Genomic DNA, 23,104 nt, shown 5'->3' on the forward strand with positions numbered 1-23,104 from the left:
TATTCATAAGTGAGATTGGTCTGTAATTCTCTTTCTTAGTAATGTCTTTCTGTAATTTGGGTATCAGGGTAATTGTAGCCTGATACAGAGTTTGGCAATGTTCCTTCTGTTTCTATTGTGTGGAATAGTTTGAGGAGTATCGGTATTAGTTCTTCTTTGAAAGTCTTATAGAATTCTGAGCTGAAACCTGGGCTTTTTTTGGTTGGGAGACTTTTGATGGCTGTTTCTATTTCTTCAGCAGTTATAGGCCTGTTTAATTTGCTTATCTGGTCTTGATTTAATTTTGGTAAGTGATATTTATCCAGAAAGTTGTTCGTTTCCTTTAAGTTTTACAATTTTGTGGAGTACAGGTTTTCAAAATATGACCTGATGATCCTCTGTATTTCCTCCATGTCTGTTGTCCCCCTTTTCATTTCTGATTTTGTTGATTTGGATGTTCTCTCTCTGCCTTTTGGTTAGTTTGGATAAAGATTTGTCTATTTTGTTGATTTTATCGAAGAACCAACTCTGTCTCATTGATTTTTGTATGGTCTTCTTTGTTTCTATTTTGTTGAGTTCAGCTCTCATTTTGATTATTTCCTCTCATCTAGTTCTCTTAGGTAAGTTTGCTTCTTTTTGTTCTAAAGTTTTCAAATGTTCTGTTAATTCACTAGTGTAGGATTTTTCCAGCTTCTTTATGTAGGCTATGAACTTTCCTCTTAACACTGCTTTCATTGTGTCCCATAAATTTGGGTATGTTGTGTGGTCATTTTCATTGAATTTTAGGAAGTCTTTAATTTCCCCCTTTATTTCTTCCTTGACCCATTGATGATCCAGATGAGCATTGTTTAATTTCCATGTGTTTGTGGGTTTTCTGGAATTAGTATTGCTGTTGACTTCTAGTTTTAAACCATGGTGATCTGATAAGGTACATTGGGTTATTCCAATTTTTTTTATATTTGTTGAAGTTTGTTTTGTTACTGAGTATGTGGTCAGTTTTTGAGAAGGTTCCATGAGGTGCTGAGAAGAAGGTATATTCTTTTCTGTTTGGATGGACTGTTCTAGAGATGTCTGTTAAGTCTGTTTGAGTCATAACATCTGTTAGTTCTCTTATTTCTCTGTTCATTTTTGTCTGATTGACCTGTCCAGTGGTGAGAGGGGAGTGTTGAAGTCTCCCACTATTAGTGTGTGGGGTTTAATGTATGATTTAAGCTTTAGAAGTGTTTCTTTCACATATGAAGGTGCTCTTGTATTTGGGGCATAGATGTTCAGTAATTAAATTTCCTCTTGATGGATTTTTCCTGTGACTAATATGAAATGACCTTCTTTGTCTCTTTTGACTGATTTTAGCTTGAAGTCTATTTTGTTATCTATTAGGATAGCTACACCTGCTTGTTTCTTAGGTCCATTTGATTGGTACATTTTTTCCCAATCCTTTACAGAAAGACAATATCTGTCTTTGAGGTTGAGATGTGTTTATTGTATGCAGAAGAAGGATGAATTCTGTTTTTGTATCCAATCTGTTAGTTGAGTCCATTTACATTAAGGGACATAATGACCAGTGATTGCTATCTCCTGCTTAGTTTTCATCGTTGGTGATGTTAATATGTGCGTTTTTTTCTTCTTTGGGATTTGCTGTTATGAGGTCATCAATTGTCTGTGTTTTTGTTTTGTTTTTGGGTTGGAGTTTTTTTTCTAGGATTTTGTGTAGGGCTAGGTTTGTGGCTAGGTATCGGTGAAATCTAGATTTGTCATGAAATATCTTGTTTTGTCCTCCTATTGACAGTTTTGCTGGGTATAGTAGTCTGGGTTTGCACCGTGGTCTCTTAATGTCCGCATAATGCTTGACCCTGACCTACTGGCTTTCATCGTCTCCAATGAGAAATCAGGTGTAATTCTGATAGTTCTACTTTTATATGTTACTTGGTCTTTTTCCTTTGCAGCTCTTAATATTCTTTCTTTACTCTATATGTTTAGTGTTTTTATTATTATGTGGTGAGAGGATTTTTTTTTTTTTGGACCTAGTCTATTTGGTGTTCTGAAAGCTTCTTGTATCTTCACAGGCATATCTTTCTTTAGGTAGGGAAAGTTTTCTTCTATGATTTTGTTAAATAAATTTTCTTTGCTTTTGATTTGAACTTCTCCTCTTTCTATACCTATTATTATAAGATTTGGCCTTTTAATGGTGTCCCATATTTCTTGGATATTTTGGGTTAAGCTTTTGTTAGATTTAATGTTTTCTTTAACTGATGAGTCTATTTCCTCTATTGTATCTTCAGTGCTTGAGATTCTCTCTTCCATCTCTTGTATTCTGCTGTTCATGCTTGTGTTTGTGGTTCCTAATCATGATTTCTGTTTCTATAATTCCTTTGGCTTGTGTTTTCTTTATTGTTTCTATTTCAGTTTTCAAGTCCTGAATACTTTCTTTTATATGTTTGATTTCTTTTTTTAGTTTTCTTTAAGTGATTTGCTATCTTCTAATTTTTTGTTTGTCTTTTCCTCAAATTCTTTAAGGGACTTTCTCGTTTCATCTTTAAGAATTTCAAATATTCTCTTGAAGTTATTTTTTAGTTCATTTTCTTCTGGTGCATCCATATTTGTTTGTTCAGGTCTTGCTGTTGTAGGGTCTTTAGGTTTTACTGGTGCTGTGTTGCTCTTTGTGGTGTAGTGTGTGATCTTACCTTTTCTATTTATCTTTTCCTCTAATGGGTGTGGTTGGGGCTATCTGAGATTCTGTCGGATAATCTTCTAGGTGCCAGGGAATCCAAAACTCAATTGGTTGTTCCTTGTGGTACAGTCAGGGTCACAGTTCTAGTTACCCCATTGGTTACTCGGTGTTCCTGGAGATAGCTCAGTGCTCCTGTACCCTGATCTGCTCATTGGTAGTTTGGTGTCTCAGGCCTACTTTGGCTTAGGTTGCTGGCTTTGCCCTGTTTCTGTAAATCCTGGTCTGGATCCCCTTCTGCAGAAGTCCCTGGCTTGGAGTTGAACCTCCTGTTCTGGTGGAGATCGCTGACTCTGGAGCTGGTCAGTGGCTCAATCCTGATCCACCAGTGTCCTGGGACTGGGTTGGCTCCTGGGACTGGATTTGCTCCTAGATTCTGCTCCTGGTGGAGCTATTCACTCTGTGTCCTACCTAGGTAGCTGGTTCTGTCCCACTCCAGTTCTGGTGGAGATTGCTGACCCTGAGTCAGGTCGCTGGTTCAATCCTGGTCTGCCAGTGTCCCAGGGGGGAGGGGACTAGATTTGCTCATGGCTTCTGCTCCCCCCTCCTTTTTTTTCTTTTTTTTTCAAGAGATTTTTTCTTTTTTTTTTTTTTTTTTTTTTTTTTTTTTTTTTTTTTGGTTTTCGAGACAGGGTTTCTCTGTGGCTTTGGAGCCTGTCCTGGAACTACCTCTGTAGACCAGGCTGGTCTCGAACTCACAGAGATCTGCCTGCCTCTGCCTCCCGAGTGCTGGGATTAAAGGCGTGCGCCACCACCGCCCGGCTCAAGAGATTTTTTCTGTGTAACAGACCTGGCTGTCCTGGAACTCACTCTGTAGAATAGGCTGGTCTTGACTCAGAGATCTGCCTGCCTCTGCCTCTGAGTTCTGGGATTAAAGGTGTGTGCTGCCACCACTGGGTTCACACTTACTTTTAACTACAAGGGATCCAATATCATCCTTCCTCTAACCTCCAAGAACACCTGCACTCACATGCACATAATTTAAAAAAATAAAATCTTGGGCTGGAGAAATGGCTCAGTGGTTAAGAGCACTGATTGCTCTTCCAGAGGACCTGGGTTCAATTCCCAGCACCCACATGGTAGCTCATAACTGTCTGAAGATCCAGTTCCAGGGGATCTGATACTTCACACCAATGCACATAAAATAAAAGTTAAATAAACCATAAAAATGAATAAAATATTTTAAAAGGCTAGGCTAGTATAATTACTTCTCTGGTGATATATATGTTGTTGCTGTTTTACCAGTTTCTTCTATCTTGATTCATGCTTGTCCACCATTGCACTAAATTCTTGTGCTGCTGAGCATCTACAAAATGCATTATTCTTATTTCTTTACTTATCATTGACTGTCTGCTTCTTGAAAAAAAAATACAATGTTTTCTCATGAAAAATAAAAGCAGCCGGGCGGTGGTGGCGCACGCCTTTAATCCCAGCACTCGGGAGGCAGAGGCAGGCGGATCTCTGTGAGTTCGAGACCAGCCTGGTCTACAAGAGCTAGTTCCAGGACAGGCTCCAAAACCACAGAGAAACCCTGTCTCGAAAAACCAAAAAAAAAAAAAAAAAAAAAAAAAAAAAAAAAAAAAAAAGAAAAATAAAAGCATACTGTCTGGATCTAGGGGTGCACACCTATACCCTAGCACTTGGGGAATAGATGTAAGAGAAAGTGAACTCCAGGCCAACCTAGGCTACATAATGAGATGTCTCAAAACTAACAATTGTGATTTATGCTGTAACCCCAGCAGGCAGAAGGCAGAGACAGAATTCCTTGAACTTCTAGGTCAGCCTGCTCTACACACTAAGTTCCAGACCAGCGAGGGCTAATACCAACCAAATGAGCATTTTTAAAATTTTTAATTATTTAATGTTCTGAGACTGAGTTTCTCTGTGTATAGCCCTCGCTGTCCTGGACCTTGCTCTGTAGATAAGGCTAGCCTGGAATTTAGGGATCTGCCTGCCTCTGCTGCCTGGCTAAATGAGCATCCTTAACAGGCAGGTAGGTGATACTAACATGGCACAGAACGAAGCATTGCTTCAACCTCTGTCCTTCCCGACAGCTTTCCCCACAAGTTTTCACCAGCTTTCCAGCAGGTGACCGAGTACCTGACCGCAGTAGCTCCCCCATTTGAAGAATACTTTGAGACATCTTGCTGGGGTGGTGCTGCTTGTGCTTGGATGAGCAGACATCTCATTCGGCTGCTTCTGCCCTGGTCCCCTGGCTGCCGAGAATACTTTACCTTTGGGCTTTTCCCCAGAAGCTCTCATCGTTGTGTCAAGGGCTACATAGCAAGGTGCCACCAATAAATGGGTAATCCACTGGGCTCTGAGGTCCCGGCCATCTGTATTTCTGCACTTGTTAGCTTTGTGTGTAGAGCTTAAACCTGTACTTAAGAGGAACAGCGCAAAATACGTATACTCTGTGTCCCGGAAGCTTGAGTCCCACCTAACTTTAGATTTTGAGATGAATTTAGAGGGTAAGGAGTACAAACACGACACCAACAACCAGGAATTGACTTTAGGGCATGGAATGTATATGTAGGTGTTTTCACAACAGGGCTATATTCTTGGCTGATCTACTGTGATATATATCAAGCCGGGTGATGGTGGCGCACACCTTTAATCCCAGCACTTGGGAGGCAGAGACAGGCAGATCTCTGTGAGTTCAATATCAGTCTGGTCTTCAGAGTGAGTTCCAAGAAAGGCTCCATAGCTAGAGAGAACCCCTGTCTTGAAAAACCAACGTTTGAATTAAAGGCATATAGTATCATGTCAGCTAAAGGCAATTTTTATTTCACTTTTTAGATAGTCTCACGTATCCCAGACTGGCCTAGAACTCCTTCCATAGACAAAGTTGACTCTGAAACTCCTTTCCTGTGGGTCCTGCAGATTAAAAACAGGTTATAAGACTTGGTGGCAGGCGACTTTATCTGCTCAGCAAACTCACCAGTTTTTTTTTTTTTTTTTTGGTTTTTCGAGACAGGGTTTCTCTGTGGTTTTGGAGCCTGTCCTGGAACTAGCTCTTGTAGACCAGGCTGGTCTCGAACTCACAGAGATCCGCCTGCCTCTGCCTCCCGAGTGCTGGGATTAAAGGCGTGCGCCACCACCGCCCGGCTCACCAGTTTTTTTAAATTATTTTTTTAGCCAGCCTTGCACTTTATTGCCCTTCCATTAGGCCTTGACCTCACACTTGTGTAGTGGGTATAGCCTTTCCTTCTTCAGCTTCTCTTCGTGCTTGGTGAGCCGGCAGCACATGGCTCTAGTTTTCTTGGATTTCAGGTCTGAAGGCTTGTACTTCTTGCCCTTGTAGAATTTCCTGAGGTTTTCCTTTTGAGTCTGGCTGATGACAATGAGGACATGGACGATGGATTTGCGGAGAGCTTGCATGTGGCACCGCCTGTTACTTTGGCCTTGCAATGCTGGAGCACCTTCAAATTGTCCAGTTGTTTTAGCGGCTCCTCTTCCTCCTTTTTGCTGCACAGGTCCTGAGCCTTAATCGTGGCCATGGCTGTGGTGCTCACCGCTGAAGCTGCCTGGCCCAAGAGCTAAATCACCACCAGCTCTATTCCAACGATTTAAAAGTAATTTTAAGATGGGTATGGGAGACAGAGGCAGGAAAACCATAGGACTGAAGCCATATTGAGCTAGGTCAGCCAGGCAACATGGCTAAGGACAAGGAAAATAAAAGGATAATAGTCCGTTTTTTGAAAAGTAACTTTATTGGTGTGGTGGTGCACACCTTTACTCTCGGCATTGTGTGAGTTTGAGGAGAGCGGGGTCTAAACGGTGAGCTCAGGCAGCCAGGGCTTCAGTGCGAGGCTTTCTGCCTAGCCTTATAGAAACTTTTTAAAGAGGGAAAAAAACCCCACCAATTACTTTATTTTTCTGTATGCATTTTTCAAACACTTTCTTTAAATAAGCATTGTTTTCATTTTCCTGAGTTATCACTAAGTGGCTTAGTCAATCTCTCTTGACTTGGCAGGAATCTACCTCATAACAGACTAATAGCCCCAAAGGGGATGAATGAGTTACTTCAGCAATAACTCTGGGGGCTGATGAGTGAGTTTAGAAAGTGAGTGAGCCAGGCATTGGTAGTGCACGCCTTTAATCCCAGCACTTCAGAGGCAGAGGTGGGTGGATCTCTGAGTTCGAGGCCAGCCTGGTCTACAAGAGCTAGTTCAGGACAGGTTCCAAAGCTACAGAGAAACCCTGTTTCTAAAAAAACATATAAACGCTGACAGAATAACCTTGGGCAATATTTTACTACCATGTATACAGCCTTGTATGCATGTGCCCCAAGACATGTATGATAGGTTCCCCTGGGGTGTCTTATTCAACTCTTTTCCGCCTTAATTTTGACAGTACCATACCCAGATCATGTCATTTCCTGGAATGGCAGACTAGGAATCTTCGGGGATCCTCTGTCTAACAAGCACAAGCCACAGTCCTGCATGTCTTATGTGGATGCTGGAAACCTGAATTCTGTTCCTTGTGCTTGTACGGTAAGACTTTACCAGCTGAGCCATAACCCACTCCAAGACAGGATCCCCCCGTCCCCCGCAAGCCAAACTGTATGCAGCTTTATTAAAGACACTTTCCATAAACAATGATGGTTTTCCAGGCAGGACATGGGCAGACAATCTCTAACGGCACACAAGAGCTCTTTCTTGTATTGACTACCAAAACCAGAAAGCCACTATTCAAATGAGTCTTCATTTTTTTTTGTTTTTTTTGAGACAGGGTTTCTCTGTGATTTTTGGAGCCTGTCCTGGAACTAGCTCTTGTAGACCAGGCTGGTCTCAAACTCACAGAGATCCACCTGCCTCTGCCTCCCAAGTGCTGGGATTAAAGGCATGCGCCACCACCGCCCGGCATGAGTCTTCATTTGATGTTCTGAAAGGGGGAGGAGCTTAGAGTTAGGGCTGACATTTTACATTGAGGATGTCTGACAACTTTTCACAAGTCGACCCTGACTTTCAGGAAATGAAATGAAAACGGCAGAATTATCAATCTGAAGATCCACAATCTTTTAGAGAAGGAACCGCTGCTCTTTGGTTTGTATGTTTTGTTTTTCGAGACAGGGTTTCTCTGTGGTTTTGGAGCCTGTCCTGGAACTAGCTCTTGTAGACCAGGCTGGCCTCTAACTCACAGAGATCTGCCTGCCTCTGCCTCCTGAGTGCTGGGATTAAAGGCGTGCGCCACCACCGCCCGGCTACCGCTGCTCTTTTGAGGACACTCAATGATGTTATCACTGTCAAGTCCAGATTGCCCAACAGACTGGCAAAACCAGTTTTGGGGTCAGGTTCCGACGGCCTCTGGTCTTACGGGAGTTAAGTATATGTTGACCGTGGAGGGAGAGGATATAAAAATGAATTTAGTTTTCCCACAAGATAGGATTTTATACATGGAAGAAACAGGAACTTAAGTACATAATTCCTTCCGAGAGAAGGGCGGACTATTCATTTTTAGTTTTAACTATATGAGTATTTTGCCTGCATGTATGTGTATATGTGCACGGTTCTGAGCTGCCCTGTGGGTGCTAAGAACTGAACTGGGTCCTCTGGAAGTACAGTCGTAACTCTTAACTGCTGGACACCTCTCCGGCCTGATAGCTGGACTATTTTTACATTTTATTTCTTTCAGGTACAGTGCAAAAAACAGACTCCAAATTAAACAAGGAACCAATATTAAAATATTTATTAATTCAGCATGTGAGAAACTTAATAGTTATGTTAATATTAAAAGTCTTATTCCTTTCAGAATAATGAAATATAGATTATACAATTTATATACTGCAATAAATATGATTAGTTAGTAGCAGACTCCAAACTTCCTCTTGTTTCTGAAAAGGTTGTTTGATTTACTATGATCCACCAAGAAATACCTAAATGGAGGGAAAAAAACAGAAACAAAACTCATGAGTATCAGGCCCCCATTACCATTATTATTATATTTACCATTTATAATTTCGAGACAGGGTTTCTCTGTGGCTTTGGAGCCTGTCCTGGAACTAGCTCTTGTAGACCAGGCTGGTCTAGAACTCACAGAGATCCGCCTGCCTCTGCCTCCCTAGTGCTGGGATTAAAGGCGTGCACCACCACCGCCTGGCTTACATTTACTGGGTGTGTGTGTGTGTGTGTGTGTGTGTGTGTGTGTGTGCGCGCGCACGCGCACGAGTGCACATGTACATGGGTGTCAGGACAGCTTTGTGGGTCCAGGGGATTAAGCTCACATAATCAGGCCTGACAGCAGCTGGTCTTCCCTGCTAGGCCATCTTGTGAGCACAAGGTCTAGATTTTAAACAGAAAACTGTTAGGTAAGCACAGAACCTGACTCAGCTAGTGTTAATGTGAGCATATAAAAGCACCTTTCATTTGAAGATAGGTACAACTAGAAAGAAACAAACTAAGGATTACAAATACAGTGCAATCAACATTCTCATTTTGAAAGTTAATATTGAGCTTTTACGGTGTCAGTATTGGGTGTCCCTGATCTCCACCTGGTGGCACTGCTGAGCTGTACCTATTGGGTGCCAGTTTGCTCACTCACTGGAAGGTGGTGGCACCTAGAGATGGGCTGGGTTAGAGGACTCAGCTGAGGGAAGCTGTGCCTTGACATGTGTTTCCTGCCCCTGCCACTCCCTGCGTGATTCTTTCTATCTTTTTTTTTTAAAAGATTTATTATTATATATACAGTGTTCTGCCTGCAAGTATGACTGCAGGTCAGAGAGGGCACCAGATCTCATTACAGATGGTTGTGAGCCACCATGTGGTTGCTGGGAACTGAACTCAGGACCTCTGGAAGAGCACATAGTGCTTTTAACCCGAGCCATCTCTCCAGGCATGATTCTTTCTATCTTGATGTCATCCTCTGGCCACAGTATGAAAATGAGCCATGGCCGTGGACTGCAATCTTAGAATCTTGGCTACTTTAAACTGTCTCTCTTCAGTATTTGTCATGACAGTGTCTAGCCAGAAGACAATGACAGACACGAACACAGCTAGCTATTTACAGAAGGTAAAATCCAGGTGTAGGGGCTGGAGAGATGGCTCAGAGGTTAAGAGCATTGCCTGCTCTTCCAAAGGTCCTGAGTTCAATTCCTAGCAACCACATGGTGGCTCACAGCCATCTGTAATGGGGTCTGGTGCCCTCTTCTAGCCTGCAGGCATACACACAGACAGAATATTGTATATATAATAAATAAGTAAATATTAAAAAAAAACTTTAAAAAAATGCAGGTGTACTGGAGCATGTCAACAGGCCCTGGGGTAAACCCCTGGGGTTTTACTCACTGCTGGGCCATTAGGCAGCAAATGACTCAGGCAGGTCACTTGGCCTGTGGGGCTTAGTGATCTCATGGTTGTACAACGCATTGATCATGTTCATGGGGAGCATAATTATGTGCACATAATAGTTGACACTGGAGCTGGCACAGTGCTGCTTGCCTTTCATCACAGTACTGCAGGGGGCAAGGCAGGAGGATCTGTGAGCTTGAGGTCGGCCTGGTCTACAGAGCGAGTTCCAGGACAGCCAGGCTGCCGAGTGATAATGATCACAATTGATGGTGCTTGGCTACTCACCACACAAACTGTTTAAACAGTCTGTTAGCACAGTGTTCTCAACCTGTGGGTCATGACCTCCTTGGAAAACCTTTTATCTATAAAAATACATTGTGATTCATAACAGAAGCAAAGCTATAGTTACGAAGTAGCAATAATAATACTCTTATGGTTGGGGGCCTCACAACATGAGGAACTGCTATGCTGTTAAGGGCCAAAGTGCTTAAAGAAGACACTTTATAGCTTAGTAGAGTCTTAGGCCGGGCGATGGTGGCTCACGCCTTTAATCCCAGCACTCGGGAGACAGAGGCAGGCGGATCTCTGTGAGTTTGAAGCCAGCCTGGTCTACAGAGCTAGTTCCAGGACAGGCTCCAAAGCCACAGAGAAACCCTGTCTCGAAATTCCCTTCTCCCCCCAAAAAAGAAGAGTCTGCTGCTGTACTAGCAGCAGACTCAGGCTTCCTGGGTCTTCCACCTGCATCAAGAGGACATACTGGGACACTGGGTGGCACACTGAGACCATCTAGGTTTGTGTAGATACACTGTGATGTTGGCATAACACCATGCTCAGAGGGAACCCAGTCACATGATACGTGAATGTACAGGCACATACAAATGTGACTGCTGCTTGAATATACAGAGTCAGTTGCTGTAGTGATATTTTGTCTTAACAAATAAAGCTTGCCTGAAGATCAAAGTTCAGAGCTAAGCCACTAGAGGCCAGGCACACACCTTTAATCCCAGGACTCGGGAGGTAGAGGCAGAGGGTTACCCTGGGCTACATGAATTGATCCAGTCTTGAAGAGAAAGAGCTCACACAAAGTGATCCCGGCACTAGGGATTCCACAGCACTAGGGAGGTAGAGACAGGGGTGATATAGGTAGGAAGAGAGAAGAATATAAGGTGGGAGGAGACAGGAGCTCATTGCCATCTGAACAGCAGCCTGAGGCAGCAGTCTAAACAGTCAAACTGAGTGGAGTCTGAGGAAGCAGTTAGTCAGAGGATGCAATCTGAGGACATGACGGCCCTTTTGGTCTAAGGATTCAGCAGAGGTAAAAGGTCTGTCTAGTGGCTGCTGCTGTGCTTCTGACCTCTCAGTTTTCACCCCTAATATCTGACTCTGGTTTTTATTATGAACAATTAGAATTTGTGGTACAAGTTGCAAGATTAGAAATAGAGATAGTAGGGCTGGCAAGGTGCTTAGCACATAAGAGTGCTTGCCATGTAAACTCAACAATCTTAATTTCATCTTCAGAATCCATAGTGGAAGGACTGACCTCTATATGTGTATGCATGTGAACAGGGGTGCACACACACACGCATGCATACAAGCACACATACGCAAATAATAATTTAATTAAAATCTATAAATGGTCTCATTTGAATTGGAGCAATAATTAGCTCGCTTTACCTTCAGGATTTCACACGGAGCTGCGTTTGGTGGCACAGGCTTCCCACAGTGCTTTGAATACTCAGTTATCAAAGCTGATGCTTCATCTAAACTGGAACCAGAAAGAACAAGGTGGATGTGAGAAGACCCTTGGGGGTGATTCCTGTGGTGATGACTTCAACAATATATAGATGAAATAACGTGTCAAACTGTATTCTTCACATAAAGCTTATTACACAGCCCAGTTTTAACTCAAAAATTAACATTCATCCATATACGACAATGGAATCATGACTGGATCCTGAGGATAAACAAGCAGCTAGAGTCATGGAATGTGGAGGAGAATGGGCACCCCTGAGTGGCCAGCTGGAGGATGGAGCCAAGGCCAATTTCTCTGACCGCACTTTCCCTTCTAGAGTATCAGTTGTATTTCCCTTCTTTCTTTCCATACCCAATCTTGGCTCCAGCTCAAGCAGCTCCGTTTCTCAACTTGTGGGTGCAGAAAGCTAACTGACCAAGCTTAGCAAGAACTGCATGTTACATAAGACCAGCAGTGCGCCACGCAAGCATTGAGGAAGAAAGTTGTAATTTAGGGTTCGGAGCAGGACTATGGGAAGCCTATTTTGAGGATCCAGACAGCTCCTTTAATTACTGGATGACAGATTCATGTTCCAAGGTTCCAAGACACGGGAAGATGAACTCCTGAGACTGCAGCCTCAGGTTCAACCACACAGCTCGAGAATGGCTGCTTTTTTCCAGAATTAAGACACAGTTTAAGGAAATTCTACAGTAAATTGATGTCTCCCCATGTTAACTTACCTCGAATCATTTGCCAAATAGTTTACCAATTCGGTGATATTGTTGTTGTTTATCATATGCCATTTCAACAATTGAAAATATTTTGTCTTTGCCAAAATTCCAAATTCCTTCTTATTTATGACATGATTCAGAATCAGACTTCTAATCTATGGAATGAAAGTTATCATTATATCAAAAATGTGTTTAATCCTAAATCTTCACCAATGACGAATTCCCAACAGGGTTGAGATGTCAGTCTTTGGCATTAAAGCTCCGGGAAGGGCACGCGGCTCAGTGCAGTGTATGAATAGAGAGCTACTGTTGGTACGCACTTGGGTGTTTTTAAAGTGAGGAAGAGGATCTAATTACAAGTATAAAAGGGTACGGTTTCTCTAGGGGGCACAGCAGTAAACAAGACAGCCATGGCACCTGCTTTTATCTTTTACGTAACAGTGGGGATTGAAACCAGGCTCCTGAGTATGCTCGTGAGTGCTCTACCACCGAGTCACATCCCCAGGAACCTGACAAGTGGAGGAACAGTATTTTGGAGATAAGAATTACCTTCTATGCTCAGACACAGCAAACGAAACGAAACTGCCCTTACTTGATTTGAAAATCCTGCTAGTTGGCCTGTGTTCATATGTTCTTCTAACTGCTGTAAAATGATCTGAGCATCACATGATTCCAGGAAATTCTAGGGGGAAAAGTAAAGCATAATTAAAAAGGGTTATTATTACTAGTTGCTGTCAAGTCTGGAAAGTTTTAAAAATTTTTGTAGGATTCTTTAGTTTGGTAACTGGGCTGAACCCACTTGGTAGAGTGTCTGCCCCAGACTTAACCTGGGCGAGCAGGGTGGAGCATGCCTGTAGTCATGACACTCAGGTGGAGGAAGACCATCCCTGGCTACGCAGTGAACTGGAGGCCAGTCTGGGACACACAAGACCAAGGGAGAGGAAAGAAGCACAAAACTAGACCAGAGGAAGGAGAGTGACATTCACTGGAGTTGTATAACTCTCTTCAGGGTCAATTTTGTACACACTTTTACTTAAACTAAAAGTTCATCTGTCCTATTAAATATTGAAAAAAATGAGCTGGGTGGTGGTGGTGCACGTCTTTAATCCCAGAACTTGGGAGGCAGAGGCAGGTAGATCTCTGAGTTTGAGGCCAGCCTGGTCTACAGTTCCAGGACAGCCATAGAGAAACCCTGTGTTGAAAAAGAAAACAAAACAGTTGAAAAAAATAAGATGCATGTGCCACACCTAGCAAGGACAGTCTCATCGAGACACTGCTTTCCTTGCTTCACTTCGCGCTGCCAAGAGCAGTCTCCCCAGACAACAGGACAACGCCTAATGCCTTTTAAGATGCCCTGCAGCTACACGTCAGTCAGTCTCGCTACGATCCATCAGCTGCTTCACCCACACTGAGCTTTATAGGTCTGGTGAATGAAAAGGCACTCTTCCGAGGGACAGGCAGTACGTCCTGGCAACCCGAGAGGAACAACATACAAGATACCTTAATCTGCTGATGTCTTTTCTCAGAGTGGGGCATGAGCATCAGACAAGTCAGTGCAAAAGCGGGAAGCTCTAGCTGGACATACTGCTTGGCGACTCCCATCATGTCCAGGTCATCCGAAACTGGGCATCTTCGAGGAGAGGCAGTAATTAGTGACTTGACAGATTACTATACCACATTAGCTTCTCTTTCTACTGAGCTTCCCGTTCACTGTCCATTACTTTAAATGCCTAAGTGCTGCTACACAGTACATTTTTACTCGTTAGGAATGAGCCTTTGAGAGCAATCCTAGAGGCAGGAGGATCAGGCCAGCCTGGTCTACAGAGCGAGTTCCAGGAGCCAGGTCTACATAGAGAAACCCTGTCTAGGGTGGTGGTGGGGCAACAAAAACAAACAAGGAAAATTCTTAGATGCCCTGGGTCCATGTGACAACACTTCAGAACTGAGCAAGAAAAGGCACTGCAAACCTGCAGCACTAATCTCAGAGTGCTGCGACCGTCAGCTTTGGAGAAAACTTTCCAGCACATGTGGAAAGCAGGCGGTGCAAAACTAACAGATGCACCGGGCGGCGGTGGTGCACGCCTTTAATCCCCCTGTGGTCAAGATGTTGACTGGAAAGGAACATCAAGGCAACAAGTCTAACATTCATGAGAGAACACACATCTACTTACTCTAGGATGGCGATGAGACTCTCATAGCAATCTGATAACTGACTGGGTCTCAAAGGGCAGGAGGCTGCAGAAGAAAGGGTAATAAACACACAGGCACTCATCATCAATGCCACAGTCAGCCAGGCATGGTGCGGGAGGCTGAGGTAGCAATGCTGTTTAAAGCTAGCCTGGGCTATAGTGCAAAGCCCTGTCTTACCACAAAACAACCCCAAAATGCTACTGTGGACTGTGGATGTTGAGAGGCCAGAAGCTTACCTGAGAGCAGAGGGATCTGGATCACACGCTGCCAGGCCTTGCTGAAGTAGGGGACCTGTGGAAATATGGGCACTGAGGAATTCTATCAAAGCTTCTATCATGCATGCTAGGACTAAAACCATATGTCCATTTTGAGCATCCCTGTCATGATTCCTACATGATACTGTATTACAGTTACTTATATAGTGTTACGCGTTATGAGTGATGTAGAAATGACTTAAAATATACACTGGTGAGACGGCTCAATGGATAAAGGTGACTGGAGTTTGATGGGACCCATATGGTAGAAGGTGAGGACTCCCACAGGCTGTCATCTGACTGCCACCCACAAACAAACACGCATCCACCCAAAATAACTAAGTAAAATAAATAAATTTATAGAAAGAAGTGAGTATGTTACATGCAAATAGTATGCTTTTTCATATATGGGATTCAGTCAAAGATTATGGAATCTGCAGGGTGGTGCTGTCCTAGAATTAACCCTCACAGAGAGTAAGGGCCTACTATATTTGCATATATTTGGCAGTAAAAGAAATGAAGAATGGAAAAATGCTATAATGTGGTGTTTAGCTATAGGAGAGAAGTCAGACATGGAAGGTCACATATTGATGTGAAATGTCTAAAACAAATAAATCCATACAAAGACTAGGAGTCCCGAGGGGTTGGAAGAAGGGAAGGATGGCTATCGGATATGGGGCTCTTTTTTCTTTTTCTTTTTTTGGGTAGTAACTAGGGACTGAATCTAGGGCCTCATGCATGCTTCCCTGAGCAACAGTCCCAGCTCTGAGGTTTCTTTTTGAAGTGAGGCAAACATTTTAATATTAGCTCATAGTGGTGGTCAGCCACCAAATGACACTCTTTTGAAAAAGGGGATTCTCCCTTCATAAACAAAGATAGCTCTATCTACGATCGTGAGACTGAACATCTCCCGATCCTCCTGTGACATGGAAACAGCACCTTAAGGGCTCAGAGTCGCAGCTGCTCACGCAGAGGACACAAGTCCATTTTCCAGCAGTTATGTCAGGTGGCTCACAGCTGCCTTTACTCCAGCTCCAGGGGATCCAACCCCCTTCTCTGACCTCCTCAAGCCCTTCGCTCATGTGCACACAGACGTAATTAAAGAAAAATAGCACTTTAAAACATGACTGCATTTGTGTGTGTGCACACATACCAGTATATTTGTTTATTTTTGGTTTTTCGAGACAGGGTTTCTCTGTAGCTTTTAGTGTCTGTCCTGGAACTAGCTCTTGGAGACCAGGCTGGCCTGGCTCTGCCTTCTGAGTGCTGGGATTAAAGGCGTGCGCCACCACTGCCTGGCCACCAGTATATTTGTGTAACAGGAAAGTACCTCTAAAAGGATTAGTAAAGGGAAATATTATTGTTTTTGAGAAAGGGCTTGTCTGTGGAGCCTTGGCCATCCTGGAACTCGCTTTGTAGACTAGGCTGGCCTGAACTCACAGAGATCTGCTTGTCTCTGCCTCCTGAGTGCTGGGATTAAAGGCGTGCATCACTACACCTGGCAAAGAGAATTTTAATGTTTACTTCGTATATTTTCACAATTCTAATAAACTAAGAATAAATTACCTCATTTTTAAAACCTTTAAAAAATGTTACTTATTGTGAGCAAGTGATGCAGCAGGCCGAGGACAACTGTGGGCGTTGTTTCTCTCATTCCACCATGTGGGACCCAGGATTTGAACTCAAGCCGTGGGGCTTGATGGCCAGTGCCTATACCACTGAGCCGTCTCTCCAGCCCCTAAATGATCTTTTTTTATTCTTAATTTATTTTTATTTTACGTGCATTGGTATTTTGCCTGCATGTAAGTCTGTGTGAGGGTTTCAGATCTTAGAATTATAGACAGTTGTGAGCTGCCAGGTGGGTTCTGGGAGCTGAACCTGGGTCCTCTATCTAGAAGAGCAGTCAGTGCTCTTCACCACCGAGACAACTCTCCAGCCCCTAAATGATCTACTTCTGTACATTGAGATTGAAAAAGAATGGATGAAGCCTCAACTTTAAAGATGTTTAGGTCTCTGCGAGGGTGCAGTGTGGACTGAGATAGATAAACACTCTGTGATCCCAGGTCTCTGAGAGAGTGTTCCAGTGTGGACTGAGATAGATAAACACTCTGTGATCCCAGGTCTCTGAGAGGGTGGTCCAGTGGATATAAAATAACAGCTCTATGACAAAGGCTGGAGCAGAACCAAATGGCTCACGAAGCCTGGGACTCAGAAGGTGAGATGGCAGCGGAGGATGCTGGGACGCCATCCTAGGTTTATCTGCTCTGTTCTTTACTACGAAGCTGACGGTTCAGCACAAGGTGCCCAGAAACTACGGAGCACAGAGATTAAACTCAGTGAAATGTCCCTCAAAGGAAAAACACACACCTGCCATAATGAATGGACACTAGAAATGGAGGATAAAACTTTTCTCAGGTAAGGAATCTGTAAAAGAGAAGAAAATTTAAGAATTTTAAGATTACCAAAATGCTAAATTTCAACACCTCAACACAAAATATTAGACATTTAAAAAAAAATTGAGATAGGGCTTCACTCTACAGCCCAGGCTAGCCTTCAATTCCTGGGCAACCACAACAGTGCTGGGACTGCAGTGTACCAGCACATCTGGCAACTATGCACATTTCCCCCCTTTTCTTTCTGAGACAGGGTCTCATGTAGCACAGAATGGCTCAAACCATGGCCCCACACCTCTGACTCCCATGCCTTCCTGCCTGAGCGCTGGGTTTCTTACAACACTGCTATGGAGCCCACGCTTTCGCACTGCTTGTGAAGCAGTCCCTAGAAGCATTCTCAACACCCCAAGGCCATTTTGAGCTTAACTTTCTCTACCAGTCCTTGAGTCTGGCAGGCTCAAGAGCAAAGGCTTGCAGCATACATCAATACCCGGTGCTGATTCAATACGTGTGGGGGATGCTGTGCTTCAGGAAGCCCCGAGTCTTACTTACCATGTTGAAGCCAAGAAGCTTCTGCAAGAGTCCATTCCAAAGTTGTAGGTCATAGATTTTGTATTCTAAACAAAGCTCTGCTACCAATCGTACTGCCTAAAAGCCAAAACACCACAAGAAAACAACAAAATTACACTGCTTTAAGATACCGGTAATGGAAGAGTACCTTTATGAAACACATGGGCATACCCCACAAATGTCTAATGCCTAATCTCAGTGAGGGAGTCCATTTCCTTCCCTTTCCTGCTTCTAACCAAGAACAGCTGGCCTCATTCCTGTCCCAGTTCCAGCTGCAACAGTAAGGCGATTTGGCGGGAAAGAATGGCAGCCCTCCTACAGGGCGGACCTTGGAAGGAAGTACAAGTGCTCTCTCTTACAGGGTAACTAGCCCGTGTACTCTAAGGTTGGAAAGGGCCTTCCAAATTGCCTTATCGTTCCAAACTGCAGGCTGCAAATGCAGGCAAGGTCTAGGGCATTAGACCTCTGGGGGCAAAGGTAGGTGACTGAGCAACTCGCACTGCATAGTTAAGGAAAGGAGTGCCATGCCTGGCCATGCGTGGTGACTCTACGTACCATAGGTTCATGGCAGTGGTTCTTCCACAAGCCCTTAATCATTCCTTCTTTGGGACTGTTGCAAAATAGTTCATATGTGATGGGAATATTCAACGTCTCAAATGATGCCAGGAAAGCTATACATTTCAGATAGGATCTAGAAAACAGAGGTGTTTCTAAGTATCATTCTTATGGTTCACATTTATATCTAAAACCAAAGCTACCACAGGGCCACAGGAGGTAATCTTGTTCATTTAGGCTTCCAGATACCTTCACAGGGTAAAGTATAGATAGAAATCATTTGAACAAGAGAACATCCAGTCTCTGGAGAAACGATGAAGACAAGAAGTTCTCATAAGCCTGTTTCCCCTTTGCCAAAATATCAGGAATCAAGGTAATGGGATTGCATTTATTTATTTATTTATTTATTTATTCATTTTGGTTTTTTCCAGACAGGGTTTCTCTGTGGCTCTGGAGCCTGTCCTGGAACTAGCTCTGTAGACCAGGCTGGTCTCGAACTCACAAAGATCCGCCTGCTTCTGCCTCGCGAGTGCTGGATTAAAGGTGTGCGCCACCATCACCCGGCTATGGGATTGCATTTATAGACCAACTAGGAAGCAGCCATTCCTTCAATCAAGGCTCAGAAGCTATCGGTCAGATATAAATAGAAAAAATAAAATCTGTTTGTTTGTTTCTTTCTTCTTTCCTTTCTTTTGTTTTCCAAGACAAAATTTCTCTATATTAGAGTCCTGGCTGTCCTGGATCTTGCTCTGTAAACCCAGCTGGCCTTGAACTCACAAAGATCCACCCATCTCTGTTTCCTAGCACTGGGATTAAAGGTGTGCACCACAACCTGGCTGCTTCTTTCTATTACAATAAATTAGTTCTACTTACTTCATTTCTTCAATGGGCTTTTTGAAGAGAGATTCTATCATTTCCTTGTCAGCCAAATAGAGGAGACACTGAAGAGCTCGTGTCTTGTGGGCAAAGGTTAACTGGCGCATGCCCAGTGTCTGTAAAACCAAGAGGTTTGGGGAGTTGAGCTGTAATCTGCAGCCAAGGTCAGGCAAAAGACTTCAACTTAGGTAATGAAAACATCCCTTCCCTTGGTTAGTTTTCCACTTTTCCTTTCTTTTTGGTTTTTCGAGACAGGGTTTCTCTGTAGCTTTGGAGCCTGTCCTGGAACTAGCTATTGTAGATCAGGCTGACATCGAACTCACAGAGATCCGCCTGCCTCTGCCTCCCAAGTGCTGGGATTAAAGGCGTGCGCCACCACCGCCCGGCATAGTTTTCCACTTTTCTTGAACTCAATTATCTCTGCTCTTAAGTAGTGCAGAGAATAGAGTAGTTCAACATGACCCCTGGAGAGAACTCCCGAGACTCTTCCAGGAGGCAAAGGTCCAAAATATGAAGAGGGCTCTTTGTTCTTTGCCTTTTACAAATTGTTGCTATTTGTACTGCTGGTACTAATGAAATAGTGGCTACTTCTGCAGGCAGATCAAGGCAGTGACCCCTAGCTGCTTAGAGCCACTGCCAGCACTGGAAGCCAAAGAGGACTTTCTTTGAAATGATTTTCTGTTGTTTTGTTTGTTCGTTTGTTTTTGTATTAAGAAACAGGACTTCTCTGTGTAATCATAGCTGTCCTGGAACTAGCTCTGCAGGCCAGGCTGACCTCCAACTCTGAGATCTGCCCCTGCCTCCTGAGTGTTGAGATTAAAGGTGTGTACCACCACCACCCAGCCCTTGATGAAGCAATAACAATTTTCTTAATTCCTCAGCTCTTATATGTATCACGTCGACGAACTCCCCTCTGAATACACGTTAACATATTTAACGATGATGCATCCATTAGTAGTATTCTTGGCAAAGCGGACAGTTCACCTACAGACAGCGCGTCAGGAGGAAAGCAGCTCCCTGCGGAACCTCAGCTAACTGGTTAATGGACACCAGCTGCACTTAAAGAATGGCCAAAGGACAGACTCTCTTGCAAAAACTGCCATGAGCCGACATCCAGCACCTCAGATTTTCCTCCTGTCTATCTGAGAACCACGTGCCCCGTGGTTCCTCACCCCTCCTCTCTCTGCTCTAGCTGCCTCGCAAGAGGAGCCCATACTTGCTATTTCAGCACTAAGGAGACTGTGTCCCCTTCACGGATACTGAAGTTTAGCACAGGGAGAGGCTAGTGGGTGACCAGAGTCCGAGCAGGTCATACGGTGCATGGAGACAAGTTTGTACAGTCCCCTGGAAGCAGGAATGCTGACTGATCAGGGAGTTAATAACCGTGAACAACAGAAAAAAGTGCACCGTGAGAGCTACCAACAGGTGCATCATGGCCCGCAGAGCAGACACTGCACCCATGGCACCAAGTGGAGTGTGATGTGTGCACTGATCCCTGCTCATCAAATGACACAGCCTGATAAGTATGTAGGGAGCCCTATCTGGATTGTGTTTATGAAACTGAGTGTGAAAAAACACACAGGGAGAAAATGCCAAGCTAAGATGTGCACGTGTTCTGATTAAGTTTCTAGAGCTTACACTTGTAGCTGAGGTGGCAAATACAAAGAGCATTCTTGAACTATAATCAATCGGACGAGACTGCAGGAGATAGACGACTCTGGGGAAAAAAGAAAGACATTTATAAACTTCGAGGTAGACTGCCAACACAACAGAGCTGCGCTTCTGCACAGTAAATGGCAACATCCCAGACACCAGACAGGACACGGGCCAACGCCAGTTTTGTTTACTTCCAAAGGTGCTTCAACTTTTTTATTTTAAATTGTTGTTTATTTTGTGTGTGTGACTGCTTTCCCTGCATGTGTGTCTGTGCACCATGTGTGTGTGCCTGGTGCCTGCAGAGGCCGGAAGAGGGCATCAGATCCCCTGGCATTGGAGTTACAGACAGTTGTGAGCTGTCATGTTGGTGCTGGGAAGAAACTCAGGTCCACTAGGAGAGCAAGCAGTGCTCTTAATCAATGAGTCATGTCCCCAGTACGGATGTTTGGCTTTTTCTTGATAGCCTTCACAGCTGCAAGGATAATGTAGGGAACAAACGCTGGCTTGAAAGAACTCCGATGAGTTCTCTTTAACATAGCCAGTCAGCCTTCCAGTGTTATTGATCAAACTGACACGAACTACAGATTGTGGCCCAGGGAGTGTCACACACAGGAAATTGCTTCTCTAGTACACAGGAGGTCCTTGTAAGTGATACAAGAACTCTAGTACAGGACTGGCAGGCCACTCCTAGGAAGGTCCAGAGGGAGTAGACAGGCTGGAGGAGAGCGAGCTCTCAGGGGGAAAAGACGGAAGCTCTGGTCTCACAGGTGAGCTCTAGAGATTCCTTCTAGAACTGTTAGACTTGCTACTAGGGCTTTCCACATAATTGCTTCATTAGACAGGCCAGAGGCTGCATCTGAGTTGGACAAAGGTACACCTATCCTTAAAAGACTAAGCAAAGTAGCCGGGCGGTGTAGAGTTTTTCTATGCTTGGAATAATCTCTGCGAAAGTCGTTGAACATTCACAGAGGGTTCAAAACCTCAGTCTTGGCTATTGACTCCCTCCCCAGCCTGTGGAGACTTTGTCATAGCAATGAATGATTCTTCTCTGAGACTCCGACACAAGTTACACAAAGAAGTCTTTCCAAATCTAACTTGTAAATCTCTTTTTCTAATAAGACCCCTACTGGGTGTCAAGGAGTAGGTCACATTGGAAGGAAAGCATACCTGTGCAGCGCTTCATCCTCTTCCAGGCCAAAGAACTCTGATGCTTTCTTTGAAAACAGAGAAGAATAGAAGTTAAAGTTAAAGGCTGCAGGTTATGGATACACAAACTTCATCTTAGCACAATATAGCTATCAGAATCCCACAAATTACAAAACTATGTTTATAGGAATAGAGAGTTAAGAGCACACTTGTTGCTCTTGCAGAGGGCCCAGGTTTGATTCCCAGCATGGTGGGTAGCTCACAACTGTCTGTAACTCCAGTTCCAAGGGACCTGCCACCCTCCTCTGACTTTAGCAGGCATCGGGCATGCATGTGGTACATGGACATGCATACAAGCAAAACATTCATACACATAAAATAATAAAATGATTTACAAGCAAAAACAAAACTAAATTTATGTGGAGGAAATAACTATGATTAATTGGTTAATGACTTTTGCTTAAATGAAGGCTCCATGCTCATTTATTCACATAATAAATATATTCTGAATACTTCTGCTTTTGTTTGTTTGTTTGTTTTGTTTTCAGAGACAGGGTTTCTCTGTAGCTTTGGAGCCTGTCCTGGAACTAGCTCTGTAGACCAGGCTGGCCTCAAACTCACATAGATCCATCTGCCTCTGCCTCCCAAGTGCTGGGATTAAAGGCATATGCCACCAACGCCTGGCATATTCTGAGTACTTTTAAGGTCTAAGTCCAATTCCAAGCACACACATGGCCTTAGGTTAACAAACATTTGGGTCCTAGTGGAGGTGGCATTTGTTGGATAAATTTTAAAAGGAACAAAGCCAGGCATAGTAAAGTATGCCCTTAATCCTAACACTGAGGAACACAGGCAGGTGAATCTCTGAGATCAAGGAAAGACTCTGGTCTATATAGCAAGTTCAAGTTTCAGGCCCGATAGCCTATAAAACAAATAAAAAAGTGTCATGAGATTTGTATAATTTGTTTGTTTTGTTTTTGAAACAGAGTCTCACTGTGTAGCCTAGGC

General features: G+C 43.7%; 1 protein-coding gene and 1 pseudogene across 1 annotated transcript in view; both read right to left on the bottom strand.

The window, feature by feature from the left end:
• Positions 1 to 5,869: 5,869 nt before the first annotated feature.
• On the bottom strand, positions 5,870 to 6,204 carry LOC121444434 (annotated as a pseudogene).
• A 2,207-nt stretch (positions 6,205 to 8,411) lies between these two features.
• Kntc1 (kinetochore associated 1) overlaps positions 8,412 to 23,104 on the bottom strand; it is an 80,089-nt gene continuing 65,396 nt past the window's right edge. Inside the window, exons 52-64 of the mRNA XM_041648540.1 lie at positions 22,118 to 22,164; positions 20,933 to 21,011; positions 19,292 to 19,410; positions 18,419 to 18,554; positions 17,846 to 17,941; positions 17,268 to 17,324; positions 14,883 to 14,937; positions 14,628 to 14,691; positions 13,957 to 14,086; positions 13,049 to 13,138; positions 12,466 to 12,611; positions 11,668 to 11,758; positions 8,412 to 8,582 (exon numbers count right to left, since the gene is read on the bottom strand). Coding sequence (XP_041504474.1) covers positions 8,562 to 8,582; positions 11,668 to 11,758; positions 12,466 to 12,611; positions 13,049 to 13,138; positions 13,957 to 14,086; positions 14,628 to 14,691; positions 14,883 to 14,937; positions 17,268 to 17,324; positions 17,846 to 17,941; positions 18,419 to 18,554; positions 19,292 to 19,410; positions 20,933 to 21,011; positions 22,118 to 22,164 — 1,131 coding nt within the window. The 3' untranslated portion in view covers positions 8,412 to 8,561. The remainder of the gene's footprint in view (positions 8,583 to 11,667; positions 11,759 to 12,465; positions 12,612 to 13,048; positions 13,139 to 13,956; positions 14,087 to 14,627; positions 14,692 to 14,882; positions 14,938 to 17,267; positions 17,325 to 17,845; positions 17,942 to 18,418; positions 18,555 to 19,291; positions 19,411 to 20,932; positions 21,012 to 22,117; positions 22,165 to 23,104) is intronic.

The sequence above is a fragment of the Microtus oregoni genome, unplaced genomic scaffold (genome assembly GCF_018167655.1).
Source record: "Microtus oregoni isolate MIOR12 unplaced genomic scaffold, Mior012 000003F_ref0000135, whole genome shotgun sequence".
Classification (NCBI taxonomy): Eukaryota; Metazoa; Chordata; class Mammalia; order Rodentia; family Cricetidae; genus Microtus; species Microtus oregoni.